The following is a 16,650-nucleotide window of genomic DNA, read 5'->3' on the forward strand; positions in this document are numbered from 1 at the left end:
AGCTTAAAATTGACCCAAAGAAAAACATCAAAAACAAGCTTCAATTTCCACTCCAGCGCGCGCTGAATGCAGGAAGAGGCTTCCAGACAGCTGCTGACAGAAGGGATTTTTGGTATTTGGTTTGCCTGACCTGTCTATGCTCTCTTGCTGTGTGGTAGTCTGACCCAAATGTGACTTAGTGGGTCTGAAAAACCTTCCCTGTGGCACAACAGAAGGAGAAGACAGAGGCACGAAATCATCATTCTGTTCTTTAATGTTTGTTTCAAATGCCCGTTGAGGATAGCACATTTTTCAGCTGTTCTATTATTTTTTATTGGAAATTATTAAAAATACTGTGATTATAATCAGCTGCATCTTGCCTGATCCATCCACCAGAGGTCAGTCTTCTATTAACTAATTCTCAGGTGTGAGATGCATAAAACAGACTTTTTTCAACCCCCAAACAAACTTTAAGTTGAATATTTCCTAACTTACTGCAAATAGAGTATTTTCTGTGACGTTGGTGACGCTACAGTTTGCAAAACATCCAGCGGTTTGTTTGAGCTTAACATCCAAGAAAATAAAAAAGAACATTGTGGTTGTCAACTGGTACCAAGAGCCCTACCTGCGGGAGGGTTCAAGAAGGAAAAACAACAACCTCCAACAAAGAAAATGGCGAGGACAAGGCCAGTTGAAGATAAAGTTAATTACAATGCAATTGCACTGTTGATTGTCTTTTGGACATCTCTTTAATTGAAGGTTTTCAGTTCCTTTTTCTGAGCCGTAGTGTTTGAAGGGCATCGGGACTTGGTCCTTTTGGAGAGTTTATAGTTGAAGTACATCGCGGCCTTGGACTGAGGGGCTCTCCTGGGCTGACACGTACGCCCATTTCCAAAGTATTCATCCAGACATCGGCAGGTGTAGGAGCCTTCCGTGTTGATGCACTGAGAATGGCGGCTGCACTGATGACTTCCAATTAGACACTCGTCTTTGTCTTGAAAGGAGAAAATGTGAAGATTAGTATATTTTGGTGGAATGTTCAGTCTGTTCCAAAGCTAATGGGATAGGAATCAGTTTTCTGCTGTACATTGAAAATCAAAATCATCACTCAGCTTTTTCATTTCCAGATCTATAGGCAGACTGAGACACCCCAGATGTAAAACAGAGCTGCCATAAGTCATTCGCCCCCCTCTGCAGTAAGAGAGTGTAACTTCACAGTTTAACTGGTAGCATTATCCTGTTACACAACATCAATGCAACATTCAGTATGTGTTCAATGCTTTTACAATACTGGATGTACATTAGTATGTCTGTGTCCCTTATGCTGCAAAGTTCTGGAAACCCAAGTTTCCTTTTTGTTTGTTGTTTTTAGTGGTTGAAGGTTACAATCATAGCTTATTGCCTTAATCTTATTATGTTTTCTTCTTTCTTTTCTCTACATGTATGTCCTGCTGTAACAAGTGAATTTCCTCTTTGTAGGACAAATGAAGTCTATTCTTCTATTCTATTCTATTCTATTCTATTTACCCTTAGATTTGTTTATTGACTTAGAACATAGCATTGCATGTAATGGAAGGCCAAACCTTTAGATGAGTCAAAGAGTTGGAAAAGAAAAAAATAAATCAGTTTTATTCTGTGAAATTTTAAACAAATAAATGCGACACCTTGCAGTGGAACCCGATTAGGAGCTGTACGGTGGAGCAGATGGTCCGCACCATTTTCATGACATAAGAAACTGGTGGGTTTGGTTCTACACTAGAACGTTTCTGGGTAGAATTTGCACAGAAACGTTCTAGTGTAGAACCAAACCCACCAGAAACGTTTCTGGGTAGAATTTGCACATTTTCATGAAAATTGGTTCAAGGTGTTAATGGTTGGTTGTCTCCATTAAAATGTTGCTGTGGAACAACCATCCACCACTAACTTCCTATAGCTTGGTTCACATGGCAGAGTTTTCCAATTGTCGACCAATTTTCAAAGCATGAGAGAGCTCTCGGGTGGTGATAAAAAAATCGGATATATCAGTTGTGGTGTGCACAGCTCTATAAATACTACTGTACACACTACACACAAATGGCTTTCACTCAGACATCTCCCAGTCAGATCGGAAATCTCACAAAATAAAATATGACTTCAAAATAAACATTTATGGTGGAGGATGATCTGTCTCCTTGCCTTCTTATAGACTAGACATCAAACTCAACTGGCAGCATATTTGTCCCCAAAATCAGACCAAAACAGTCCAACATCCAACTCCTGTTTTTTTCTTGTTTTAATGTTCTGCACATTGGGGCATCTCTGAGAGTGCTGGAAAGTGCTTTATAAATAAAGTGAGGATGCTGATGAGGTGTGTGAGGTTGAGACGTTCTGGTTAGATATAGTTGGACTCACCATGATGCATGGCTTTCCTTGAGGGGGGTTAGACACTCGACCACTCTGGAGATGCTCCAATGAGTGGCGCTGAGCAGGGGTGGGCATACTGTGACTATCATTCTCCCGGGGGACTTCCATGCTCATGTGAGCAATGACAGTGAGACTTGGAGAGGTGTAGTTAGAAGGAACCCCCCTCCTACCGGATCTGAATCCGAGTGGTGTTTTGTTCTAGAGGTCAACAGGTGCATTGTTGCTGCATCGGCAGTGAAGCGGGCGTTGTACCGGCCTGTCGTGGTGAAGAGACAGCTGAGCCGGAAGGGGAAGCTCTCCATTTACCGATTGATCTACATGCCTAGCCTCATATATGGTCACAAACTTTGATTAGAGACTGGAAGAACAAGATCACAGTTACAAGTGGCCGAAATGAGTTTTCTCCGCAGGGTGTCTTGGCTCTCCCTTAGAGATAGGGTCAGAAGCTTGGCCATCTGGGAGGAGGTTGGAGTAGATCTGCTGCTCCTCCACATTGAGACGAGCCAGTTGAATGCCTCATGGACGCCTCCCTGGTGAGGCTTACACTGCTGCCCCTACAACCCGACTCCAGATAAGTGGAAGAAAATGAATGGATTATAATAATAATGATGAACATGTTGGAAGCCGAGATTTAAGATTGGAGCGGTCCCAACGTCCTTCTGAGCAGAAGGGAGCACTCTTAACACACCACAAAGGGTAGGATTGTCTGATGAGATTATTATTAGTGGTAATCATGTGCATCTTTAAGATTGTTGAAAGATGTATGACTGGTAAACAATCAGCATGATTACCCCACTGTGTGAACTGAGCTTAAACTGGATGGGCAGAATCTGGTTATATTACACAGTTCTCAGTATCCATTGCCATTCCATGACTGAGCTGCATCAAACCGTTTTCCACCATTCTCCAAAAAGTGGTTGGATCAGCAACCACCATTTCTAAAGTTTGATTTAAAAAGAAAAATAAATCCTCAGAAACTAAAAGCTGACATATTGATCTTTTGTCTCATGTTAAACTTTTGTTGCCAAACCCAAAATATTTTCAGTCTACAATTAAAATAAAGCAACTGTCCTTGCTGTCCCAACAGCATTGGGAAGGACTGTGTATTAATCTGTTTTTCCTGAAACAAAGTATGCTGCAGGAAGATAAACTCAGGCTGTTTGGAGAAAGCCAAAGGTTTTACAACTTGGAACCTGTTTAAGATCTAGTCCCCCAGTGCTCATCACGCAGAAGAAAACAAAAATAGCTCGTGAGCGAGCCACCACTGCTCATCAAATAAACATGGTCTATAGATTCTGTCTTGCCAAGCACATCCTCACAAGTCCCTTTTCTCTGCCAATTAGCACAGATGAGAAGAACATGTGGGGATGTGCTGCGATCCTTTCAGTCATTTGCAGTGCAGACGGGGAAAAGATCTGAATGTGTTGTGAAAAAAAAAATCCTGTGGCTTGGTGGTTGTCTCAACATTTCTGGTTTCATTCAAGTGAGGAGCTAGAGCTGCATGCTCTGCATTTTGCCAGCTGCAAGTGTTTTATCAAAAGACTGAAGGAAAACTTCTCACATATCTACATTTTGTTCATGAGCACCACAACAAATGCAAGAAATTGAACCACATCTGCTCAACAAGTGGAATGAATGGGGTGTTGGATGCAGTGCGCTACCAACACTATCTATAGTGGGGACGGTGTGCTGCTGACCTCTACTCAGGATGTTGTGGATCGGTGGGCAGAATACTTCGAAGACCTACTCAATCCCACCGACACGTCTTCCAGTGAGGAAGCAGAGTCTGGGGACTTTGAGTTGGCCTCTTAAATCTCTGGTGCTCAGGTCACTGAGGTGGTTAAAAAGCTCCTCTGTGGCAAGGCTCCAGGGGTGGATGAGATCTGCCTGGAGTTCCTTAAGGCTCTGGATGTTGTGGGGCTGTGTTGGCTGACACGGCTCTGCAATATTGCGTGGACATCGGGGGCAGTCCCACTGGACTGGCAGACCGGGGTGGTAGTTCCCTTAATTATAAAGGGGGACCGCAGGGTGTGTTCCAACGACAGGGGGATCATACTCCTGAGCCTTCCTGGTAAGATCTATTCAGGGGTTCTGGAGAGGAGGGTCCGTCGGATTTTTTAACCTCAGATTCAGGAGGAGCAATGTGGTATTCGTCCTGGCCGTGGAACACTGGACCAGCTCTATACCCTTAGGGGGATCTTGGAGGGTGCGTGGGAATTTGCCCAAACATTCTACATGTGTTTTGTGGATTTGGAGAAGGCGTTTGACCGCGTCCCTCGGGGGGTCCTGTAGGGGGTACTCCGGGAGTATGGGGTACCAGGCCCTCTGATACGGGCTGTTAGGCCCCTGTATGACGGTTGTCAGAGCTTGGTCCGCATTGCCAGCAGTAAGTTGGGTTCGTTCCCAGTGAGAGTTGGACTCTGCCAAGGCTGCCCTTTGTCACCAATTCTGTTCATAACCTTTATGGACAGGATTTCTAGGCACAGCCAAGGTGTGGAGGGCATCCGTTTTGGTGGCCTGAGGATCGTACCTCTGCTTTTGCAGATGATGTGGTCCTGTTGGCTTCATCAGAACGTGATCTTCAGCTTTCGCTGGAGCGGTTCACAGCCAAGTGGGAAGCAGCTGGGATGAGAATCAGCTCCTCTAAATCAGATACCATGGTCTTGATTCGGAAAAGGGTAGAATGCCTTCTCCGGGTCAGGGATGAGGTCCTGCCCCAAGTGGAGGAGTTTAAGTATCTCGGGGTCTTGTTCATGAGTGTGGGAAATCTGGAGCCTGAGATCAATAGGCGGATTGGTGCTGCATCTGCAGTGGCGCGGGCGTTGTTCGTGGTGAAGAGGGAGCTGAGTCAGAAGGCGAAGCTCTCGATTTACCGGTCGATCTACGTTCCTACCCTCACCTATAGTCATGAGCTTTGGGTAGTGACCGAAAAAACGAGATTGCGGATACAAGCAGCCGAAATGAGTTTTCTCCGAAGAGTGGCTGGGCTCTCCCTTAGAGATAGGGTGAGAAGCTCGGTCATCCGGGAGGGGCTCGGAGTAGATCCACTGCTCCTACTTCCTACTAAACGGAGTAGGACGTGACGCCACCATCAGCGTCAGCTCTGAGGATGTTTGCAGACGCAAACGAAACTGTCAGCAAGGTAAAGAGAAACCTTCTATGTGTTTTAAAAAGAACCAAAAATGGAATTTAAAACTCAACTTATATATATATATATATATATATATATATATATATATATATATATATATATATATGTGTGTGTGTATATATATATGTATATATATATCAATATCTATCTATATCTATATATTTCAATACCTCATAAAACTCAATCAAATTCGTGGGACTGCAGTAAAAATTAATCTTCATGGAGTTATCCTAGTGCTAGTGCCTATACTAATTTAAAGGGGATATGTTATGCAAAACTCACATTTTGCGTAATTTTCTGCTGCCATGTGGATCTTTACTGCTTCTATAAACACTCTAAATTAAAACAAACAACATCCATCTGTTTTCTGTTAGTGTTTGGTTTAAAGGCTTAAGTGCCTAAAATAAGCCATTTAAAAACTCACTGTTTGTGATGTCACAATGAAGGAAATTAGCATAGAACTCAACTTTCCTGGCTAGAGAAGCATTGGCTCTACTCCCAGATATCATAGCTTCTCAGCTTATAGCAGCCTGAGAGGGGAATGGGTGGGTGTGGCCAGCTCCCACTTGTTTTCTTTAAGTGACAGAGCCCTGAAATGGCTCATTCTGGAAGGTACTGAAAATCTCAAGAATAAAACTGCTGAAATCACCTCATGTGAGAGAGATTAAGTGCAAAGAAATTCATAAACATGTTTTGTATTGAACATAGAGTTTAAAAAATACCCCACAATAGGTCTCGTCGTGATTATGCTTGATAGTTTACGTAACGTTGTTTCTGAATTTTGACTGAAACATCTACAACCATCATTTCAAGTTTAAAAATCCCTGGCATTGAGGATGGTGAGTGATATTCATTCCTTTCAAGGAATGCTAAACCTTTAATTTTTTTTACCTCGACATTCCACAGAGCCCTGCAGGGTCCCCATCACAAAGCCGTCTCTGCAAACACAAACAAAGCTCCCGAAAGTGTTCCTGCACTTCCTCCGTGATACACACACATCAGTGTCCCGACACTCATCAACATCTGCAACAAAACACACGTGTCAAGCATAAACGTCTGTTTTTTATCAATAATATCCAATCCTATATTCTTTAATTTTAACTGTCACGTGCACACACACACACACACACACACACACACACACACACACACACACACACACACACACACACACACACACACACACACACACACACACACACACACACACACACACCAAATGTATTTCGGGTGATGCCTTCTTATTTAGTACATTTTATGTCTACCTGCTTGTTTCTAGTAGTTTTTACACCAGTGAAAGAAATGGTTGTGACTTCTTTCTGACTCAAACTTTAAACAGCTTCCACAAAAATTACCCCCACAAGTGTGAGAATGTCTCTCCAACTGCCGTGAGGGCGGCGTGCTTCATTACAGGACAGGAGTTGTCTGCTGAGTTATCCTGGGTCACAAAGGGAACACCAATAAGAGTCCAGAGCATGTTTTCTTCAGTTAATTAGAGGCCTTTTATAATTGGTTGGGCAGACTGCCACTTGTAACGTTGCTGCAGGCAGCTGATCTTATAGCAGCACACTGTCCTCTTGAGCTGTTTTCTAAATAAACAACAGAACAAGATGCAACAAGAACATTTTGAAGCTTCTATGTCTAACTTCCCTATCATCCCTGACATCATTGACAACCTTGTGAACTGTGGTTAATACGACGATTGCATAATGTACTTATGTTTTCTGTGTATTTCTAAAGAAATGTGTTTAGTAGTAAGAAATTAATGACTCACACTTAAGATTTAAACCTTATCTTCCATGCTGCTTTAATTATTGTCATGCCTTTGTGGATTTAAAGCTGCTATAGCCTCTTAGCAGAATTCTAACATAATATAGCTATAGATAAATTGTTGGAGATAAAAAAAAATAAAAATTTTAACAAAGTTGTTCTCTAGCATTTGTCTATAAACCTCCAATAATACCTTTCAGACCGAAAGCAACCATTGATGACCATCTGGTTGTTGGTCTCGCTGAACCACCATACTTCCCTGGGTCCTCCATTCATTATGCACTTGTATGTTTAGCAACAGAACACAACTGGCAGGTTCACAGCTCAGCAATATCAGAGGAGAAACAGCCGGCTGCTACCACTTCAACTTTACGAGAAACTACCAGAGTCCCAAAAAGAAAAACACCATTTTAAGTCACGGACAAGAAAAGACGTTTGGATGTAGAAATTAGCGACAGGTGTTTAGCTCTCTCTCGTTTTCTCTGACAGCAGAGGGATAGTCTGGTTTCCGGATCCAGCAGAAGCATTCAGGTAAGATACCCGAGGGTGAGGTGAGTGGTCTGTGACCATGTTTGTATTCAAAACCTAGCTTGTTCTGTAGATTTGCAACATCAGCTTTAGTGCCTCAGGGGGTGCTGGCTGACAACACCCCAGCTACAGGAAACAGCTAGCTAGCATGCCAGAAGGTGCTGGATCCCCTTTCCTCTCTCTTTCACTTCCTCATTCACACATAATCACTATTGATTTATATAGATAGAGCTGACATACATGTATCTGCTGCAGTAAAATATAATACTACAATAATAATAATAATAATAATGGATTGGATTTATCTAGTGCTTTTCTAGGCACTTAAAGCACTTTTATTATTCACACACAGTCACATTTACACACTGCCGGAGATGGTAAGCTACTATCTAGCTACAACCACCCCTCTGGCCACCACCAACACAGGCAAGTTGGGTGTCTTGCCCAAGGACACAACAGCAGAATACCCCTGGTAGAAGCTGAAATCACTCCCGCTGTCCTCCGATCACGAGGCGACCCGCTAGTGATGTGACATTCATGAATTAATCAAACCTTTTGAACGGGTTTTCAAAATGAATGATGAGAGCTGAGTCCCTGTAGAGAGCTGTTCATCTTAACAAACCTCCCCGGAAGTTGGTCAAACTCACCTGCTCAAACCACACCCACCGCTGTGGCGGACGTAGGAGGAACCATAGAAACAAGTGTTTACATACATATCTTGGGAGGAACGCTAACCAACCCGGGTAAATGACCGACTAATGAACTGCTCCCATGAAAGAGCCATAAATCCCATCATTTTTTGTTTTAAATATAGTTGCCAGCTGCTCAGCAGTAACTCCCCACGTGATCATGACACCTCCCTCTGTTGCGCCAAGGTGCAGACTTCATGAGACAGACAGTTACTGCAACTTTACTAACAAGCGAGGCGAAACAAATGCAGCAAAATTCGCACAACGCTATGCTGACATGGCGCATTTATAAAGGTTGGTTTATGCTTGACGCGTCCGCGAGGTCCGCACAGCTCCGCGCGGCGAAATTGCATCATTTTAACAACCAACAACAAATGCTGGAATGCCATGTTGTAAACAGTAATTTCTACTTCTACTATGGTGTAGTGTTGGATGCATGCTGTAGAGCTCCATGCTGCCCCCTACAGTTTGGGAGAATATTGGCTCACCGCAGAGACAAGCCGCATGAACCATAAACGCTGCGTGTTGTGAAGCGTGTTCCATCCGCGAGCCACATCACCAAGCGGAAAGTGAATGCGTCAAGCATAAACCAAGCTTCAGATACCGTTGCGGTAATATTACGCCAATTTACTGGCATGGTGTGTCTTGTAAAAAGGGCTTCAGTAACCATGTTTGATATCTTGCTCAAGGGCAATTCAGAATGGAGGTTGAACTACCCCTTTTCTGCTACTGAGTCATAGCAGTTCCATTCCAATGTGAGCTAGAATGTTTCGGTGAAATGTGATTTTATAAAGAAGCACCTTCACAAGTGCGATTATCAGCAGCCAGGTGGAGACCAGGGGGACACAGGCAACGAACCACTCCAGCTCGTTCCAACTGGCAACCAAACTGGCAGCGCAGAGAGAAACACGTGGTCTCTCCTGCAACACAAAAGCAGAAGCTGGGTGTTAGGAAGATTTTAAAAAGCGATTTGAAAGAAAAATTCACTCACTGATGCAGGTGTGTCTGTCCACACTGAGCGTGTATCTGGGTGCACAGTAACAGCGATAGCTACCAGGTGTGTTCATGCAGCGTTGGGAACATGGTCTCTCCGAAAAGCCACACTCATTCACATCTGGAGTTAAGACAGAACATCATTTAAGCAGTTGATTGAAATCTTTGCCGTAAATGATACGTGAGGGCACAGGTAATGGTTGAGAAACTGAAAACACAAGTCTGGCAGTGGTTTCAGAAATTACACTCCACCTTCATTACAATGCGATCCTTTATACCCTGTGACGCATGAACACTTGTCTGGTCTCATGCATTTTCCATTCACACAGGACTTCCTGCACACTGCTGAGGAACATAATGGATAAAGTTTTAACATACAAAGAAGTGTTAATTATGTACACAGCTATAAAACATTAAAATAACATATTTGTTTACATCAAATAGGCACAAACCTATTTTTTATGATCACGTGTATTGGCCAGCACAGCCACCCCATGGGTATGTCATCAACAATTTTACAAACTTCTCCATCAATTTTCAAAAATGAAACTGTAAAATCTTATTCAACAGTGCCACTTTTTAAAAATTTCGGAATCAGAATCTGTGCACTCAGGAAACAGAAAAAAATAATTTGATCAAGCTGTATGAAACTGAATCACCCAAAATCTACAAATGTTAAATAAACATAAAACGTCTTTTGAATCCCTTCCATTTTGTTTACAAGCTTGGGGCAGTAAATAAAACCTATACTGGAGCCACCATGGAGTAGTTGTTTTGTTTCGCTTCATTTATTACATGAGCTACTTGTATATATAAATAAGGATTCTCAAAAGGAGTATTAAAGTTATTGAAATTATTAAGTTTTTAATTACACCAACTGGTGTATATTTGAAATGCCTGATTAGTCATTTTTCACCCAGCGATGTTTAACCAACCCTGGGAAAACTTCTGAGGAAAAGGGGTAATCGAGGACTCAAGGAACCAAGAATCTTTGTCATTGTACCAGCGTCCCACAATGAAATTACTGTTTCAGAACAACCTGTTCAAGACCTGACATAACAAAAACAAGACAAGACACAACATAACAGAATCAGGCTGAACTGTGGTCATGCGCGTACCTCGCGCTCCCATATGCAGGAGTGAAAATGGGTAACATGAGGAAAATACGGGTGAGGGAGAAAAAAGGCTTTCCAGAGTTTCCCCAAACGGGCTTCATTTGGTGCCTCGCCAGGCTACAAAACCAATCCATCGGCGGGGGTAGGGTGGGTTTCCACAGCATCTGTCTGCATTCCTTCGTGGAGGTTTTTTCTTCTCGCAACTCAAGGCTACCAGGGCGCCAGATTCAGATAAGAAGAATTATTTTGGGGCAGGCAGAGATCATTTCTTCTCTGCTTTTCAGCTTGTAACTGGTCTTCACTCTTGCAGTTAATCCAATTATTGGGTATTAAACCTGCCCATACCCAGGGGTGGACTGGTCTATCTGGCATTCTGGCATTGTCCCGGTGGGCCGCTTAGCCAAGTGGGCTGCTTGCCCAGCTTTGGCCGACACTACTCCTCAGTTGGTGATCTGCGGAACGTTAGCTACATTGTAACCCGAAGCTAACAGAGTTTTTCCAGGTGTTTTTAGCAAGATAAATGCGGTAGAGTGATGACGTAGGAGTTGTTTTACCGCGTTAGCATGTAACTAATGTCCCGCTGATCTCCGCCCGTGGAGAATGAGCTGATCTGGAAGGCCAGGGCTCCCGGTCGCAGTGGTCTTGCCCTGCTTGTATTTTAACAGTCCCAGTCCATATTAGATCTCACATTCGGCCTAGAGACGAGTCCGTGGGCAGCAACACCCCCTACCCCCACCACTCTCCCAATGGGGAGGGGCGACAGAGGGCCGACGAAGCGTAAAAATACCAGGGCCGAGTTTTGGTCCCCGTCCACCCCTGCCCATACCGTGCAGTGGCTTTCTCCAAGATAACATCCATTTTGCATGCTAAGACCGAGATCGCACCCAGGACTTCTAGCTTTTGAGTCACCTCCAGCAGCATCCCAGTCTGAGCAGTCCCCATATGGCTGAGACTTTCAAATTGCCCCCAACATCCAAATTTTCCAAAATACCAGATATCCTCCCTCTCCAATCAGAAGAAATCTAGTAAATTTCAGGCCAAAAATCCATGTATCTTCAATGTCCTCCACGGATAGCTGGGAAAGCCATATAATATTCCACTCCTTCCAGGAATCCAAAATATACTTCACCAGGTGATTTCCATCCAGACAAGCTGGAGACCCCCGCTCTGTTTTCATTGTTGAAAAAATCTTGTCAATCGTATTGAATGACCAGTAGTCCAAATCCATCATTTAATAAAAATTTAGTTTTCAGGAGGAATGCAGAGAAGCGCTCTGTTGACGGACAGACAGGACATCAGCCTTGGGAAAAGATAAGGGAAGAGAAAACAGAAGCATCTGTATTCTCCAGGTGGCAGAAGAAGAAAGATCAGGAATCAAGGTAAGAATAAGCATTCTCTTAAAGCGTGGTTTATCTTGTAAACATCAGCGTGATCTTTTAGCTTCTTCTTCCTTGTTTGGCAACCTGAGTGCCACTTCCATTTTCCCACCAGGCCACAATATGGCGTGGTTTCTCCATCCAAGTTTTTAAGGTCTGTTTATCCTCAGTGGTTTCTCCTCCTGTTCCCTCCATAGGAGGATTTTACAAACACATTGGATCTAACTCTGCTAACTTATGTCCACTATCTCCAGCTGTTTTTGTATTTTCTGCTTTCACCACCGCACTCAGCATGGCTGTAAAAAATACCCGCTTAATAATGAGTCCTTCCTGCTTAATGATCTAATTCTCTCTAAAAGCCTGGATTTTCTGTTTCTGTCCGAAGATTAGTTGCAAACATCTCATCTTTCTGGTCTGACTGAACTCTGACATAGTGGTTTTTCTTTCCTTAGCCAGTCCCGGGGTTCTGGTCGAGGTGGCCTAGTTATTATTTTAGAGACCATCTTTCATGTTGCTCTGCAACCTCTGGTCACTTTACTTCCTTAGCTAAACTGCAGCTGATTAAAGGCGGGTGTAAGGACCCATTCTACTGTGCTGTGGTTTATCGTCCACCTGGTCCAAACAGTTCTTTCCTTCGGGAGTTTAGTGACTTTTTATCCTCCACTGTGAAGTACTCCACAATGGTGACTCATATCCCTTTGCCAGCAGCTTTTCCAGCCTCATGGACTCCTTCAGCTTTACTCTGCATTTTTCTGGCCCACACACACCAGGGGGCACACTCTGGACCTTGTTTTTACCCTGGGTCTAAATGATGACACTGTCTGTGCTTTCGTTCTTTTTTAAACACAGAAACAGTTTTGTTTACCTGTTTGTAGCTACGGTTTCGCCGACAGCTGCCGGCTTCTTCAGGCTGACGCTGATGGTGGCGCGTCACTTCCTTCTCCGTTTATCTGCGGGCAGCAGAGGACGTTGTCGCCCTCTACTGCCCGCTCTCCCCTCTCCGACGATGCAGTCCCATGCGTGGTCCAGCGTGTAAACTCCGTCGTCCCTGTTCATGGTCCCACATCCACGTCTCCTTATCTCTATTGCTTCCTTGATCCATCTTTTGTATTTTTGTTGTTCAGTGGTTATGATCCGTGTGCTGTCCCAGATAAACGGAGAAGGAAGTGACGCGCCACCATCAGCGTCAGCCTGAAGAAGCCGGCAGCTGTCGGCGAAACCGTAGCTACAAACAGGTAAACAAAACTGTTTCTGTGTTTAAAAAAGAACGAAAGCATGGATTTACAAAGACACAGCAAGAACACATCTAAGATGACACTGTCTGTCCTGATGATGTGTATATGTCAGACCACCGACCCCCACCTCCTGCTCGCTGCTTAGTTAGTTCTCGTTTTCTTAATGAGAGCACAGCTGGCAAATATTCTGCTGCTTTCAATCCACCCTGTTCTTCTGATAACGACCCAGATTCCTTAACTACTCAGTTTAACGAGCACTGCCTCTCCATTCTGGACAGCACCTGTCCTGTCAGAACCAGATCAGTTCCTGCAGTGAACCCTACTCCCTGGTTTAATGACAGCATTTGCAGCCTGAACCAGAAAAATTAAGTGCTTGTGGAAGAAAATCCATCTCCCATCTGGTGTCCCAAAGCAAAGGGAAGCCCAAGATGTTGTTTAACACCATCAGGATCAGCATCACCATCTCCTGCCTCTCCTACTGCCTCCATTCATACTTTTGCCGACTGTGTCTTTTTTTTGTGGACCAAGTCAATCCCGGGGGGAAAAAAAGAGATCTAGCATGTGTTTTTCAGCCTTATCGCTACCTGTGCCCACTCCAACCAGGCCCATCATCCCAGATAGCTTTGCTCCTGTTTCTTTGTATGAGTTAACCAAACTAGTTAACTCTATGAAGACCGCTGCATGCCCCCTCGACATCTGACGGTCATCTTTGTTAAAAAATGCTTTTCAGTCCATCGGTCCCAGCGTGCTCTCTATAATTGATGCTTCTCTGGTTTCTGGTCAGGTCCCTGCTTACTTTAAGAATGCTGCAATCCACCCGCTTCTTAAATACCCAAGGCTTGACCTCTATCTTCATAGCAGCTTCAGATCCATCCTTAAACTTCCGCTCATCTCCAGCCATATTGACAGCCATGCCAGTCAGTAACAAGATGGCGCCTGTGCTTGACTTGGCCGCAGTCACCGGCCACTTTTAAAAAATTTTCTCCACTAACCTCCTCTTTTCCACCTTGCTCCTGTCTGTGATCCTCTTCAGTAGTGTCCCTGCTACCATCTCCTATGATCGCGAGACTCTTTTGTCCTTCCGTTCGTTAAAATCGCCCAAGATGCACCGATGACGTACCTCCCTGTTTGTTTATCTGAGTGGTGCATTGGCCCGGAGCCAAATGACAATTCTGAGTCTCCATAGCAGCTTCAGACCCATCTCTAAACTTCCGTTCATCTCCAAGATCTTGGAAAAGGTTGTGGCTAAACAACTCACAGCTGCTCTTGATGAACATAACATCTATGATTGCTTACAGTCAGGTTTTTGTAGAGCTCATTCTACTGAAACAGCTCTTCTCAGGGTCTCTAATGACTTTCAGACTCACAATGATGCAGGGGACTGTTGTGTTCTGTCCTGCTGACAAACTAGGCTTAAGAGCTGTCAATCAGATGTCACTCATCCACAGACTGCCCACACCTGGCAGCTCCTGAAGCCCAAAATATGAGGAAATACCAACAGGAGACTGTCAAAAGAGATTTTGCTACATTTCTGGGCTGTCTAATCAGGCTTTTCAACAGTATAAAACACACTGGCCAATGGGCCAGCTAAGCACCATTAAGGCCTTGATTTCAAGTCATGTAAAAGCAAAACAATACAGCTGGGTGCCAGAGCCCATGATGTCTCACAAAAGCTAGTAATGAACTCACTCAGAATGACTTCCTCTGGCTAATACTGTTGATTTTCCACCGTTTGAATGAACGAATAAACAGAAGTGGTCAGATCATACTCACAGAGATCTGACTTTATTTGACCCAAAGTATTCAGTCTGTCCTCCCCTAACCTGTGATGACTGAGAAAAAAGACAATTGGAACAAAGACTTTTTGGTATTTGTTGTTGCAGCTGTGTTTAGTTTTACTCAGACATTATCTTCCACTAAGTCAATCTTTAAGTGTAATGGAAGCTTTTGAGTGCTGCAGTTTAGTGTAAAAATGCCTGACTTGTGTGTTTTTATTTGTACAAAAATATGCATTGATCATCAAATGTGCAAGAAAGTCACAATAGCTCAAATCTAACTTGCTAACAAATGATCTACGTGCATGGTCAAGTTTCAAGGAGATTCTCATAGTCTTGGATAAGGAAACATCATCTGTTAGTTCTGAAGGAATGTTTATCTAAAGCCTAGTCATAAAATCCCATTTTAATAAAGGATTTGCTTGACAGTTGAATAATTAATAATTAATTTATTGTATTGATAAAATGCTGGTATAAAATAAGCTGAGGTAAAAATTATTCAGCGCTAAGTAAAAAAAAAAAACTTCTCATGAACTCTTTACCTTCTCTGCTGATGAGCTGCTGAGAGCAGAATAAGTTGCACCATGACCATAAACACCTGATGTCCTGTTTCAGTCATTTTCTTCTTCCTGAGCTTCTGTTGTAAACCTTGTTAGGCATATTAGCATCTTCTTCTTTCCACCAAGCTCTTCTCTGGTTGGAAGCTAGATTATTTGTGCCTGTGTTTGTTTGAAGAGTGGAGGAGGGTTCAGGTTGTGTAATTGTAGGGTGCTGACAGTAAGATGATGGAACCGTGGGAAGGAGGAATAATACAGAAGAACACACAAGGAGGTTCTACAGCCACACCACCCCTGCTAATAGACAGGTAAATTTTATGTATATATATATATATATATATATATATATATATATATATATATATATATATATGTATATATATATATATTTTTTTTATGTGTATATATATATATATTATGTATATATATATATATATATATATATATATATATATATATATATAATATATATATATATATATATATATATATATATATATATATATATATATATATATATATATATATATATATATATATACATATATATATTTTTATATTCAACCAGGAGAGGGGCAGCAAAGTATATAGTTACACATTTACTCAGTTACACCCTTAAAGTTAGATACAATTTATACAAGGCAGTTACACCACAGAGAGCCAATTTCAAATGCTCTCAATCTGGTACTAAATGCATCATGGAGATAAGCTCGGTTATTTTCCAGTTTTCCTGCTACCTGTTTCATGAAGAAGTAGAAGAGTGAATGAAAGCCCTTTTGCCCAATTCTGAGTAAATGGATTACAAAGTAACAACACTTCTCCATAAGAAGGTACAGATGTAGGTGGGTAGTAGTCCAAGCATGGCCTTAAAAATCAAAGTGTACCAATGTCTCAACCTCCAGGTGGACAAAGAAGACCATCCCAAGTGAGAATACAATTCGCAATGATGGTCTACAGTTAGTAATAAACCTCAGTGGGGCATGATAAACCACATCTTCTTACAAAGAGATTGTGCTGAGGCCTTCATATATAAAAGGCCTTCATAATCCAGAATAGACCATACAATAACATACCATACC

General features: G+C 42.8%; 1 protein-coding gene across 1 annotated transcript; it reads right to left on the minus strand.

Moving 5' to 3' along the window:
* Nucleotides 1-235: 235 nt before the first annotated feature.
* Nucleotides 236-15,864, minus strand: si:ch211-194g2.4 (nephronectin). The gene is made up of 7 exons (XM_054743659.2): nucleotides 15,557-15,864; nucleotides 15,013-15,071; nucleotides 9,766-9,858; nucleotides 9,512-9,634; nucleotides 9,321-9,440; nucleotides 6,425-6,556; nucleotides 236-973 (listed from the first exon to the last, which is right to left on the minus strand). The coding sequence occupies exons 1-7, from the start codon at nucleotides 15,631-15,633 to the stop codon at nucleotides 729-731; spliced, it is 849 nt and encodes a 282-aa protein (XP_054599634.1). The 5' UTR covers nucleotides 15,634-15,864; the 3' UTR covers nucleotides 236-728.
* Nucleotides 15,865-16,650: the final 786 nt, after the last annotated feature.

The sequence above is a fragment of the Nothobranchius furzeri genome, chromosome 4, assembly GCF_043380555.1.
Source record: "Nothobranchius furzeri strain GRZ-AD chromosome 4, NfurGRZ-RIMD1, whole genome shotgun sequence".
NCBI lineage: Eukaryota > Metazoa > Chordata > Actinopteri > Cyprinodontiformes > Nothobranchiidae > Nothobranchius > Nothobranchius furzeri.

Bases quoted from the DNA above. Each gene is read 5' to 3' on its own strand.
- si:ch211-194g2.4 (XM_054743659.2), bottom strand. From the start codon at position 15,633: ATGACTGAAACAGGACATCAGGTGTTTATGGTCATGGTGCAACTTATT. The intron at 9,859-15,012 runs GTGAGTATGATC...TATGTTCCTCAG, and splicing joins TCAAATAAAGTCAGATCTCT to CAGTGTGCAGGAAGTCCTGT. The intron at 9,635-9,765 runs GTGGAGTGTAAT...TCTTAACTCCAG, and splicing joins AGGATCGCATTGTAATGAAG to ATGTGAATGAGTGTGGCTTT.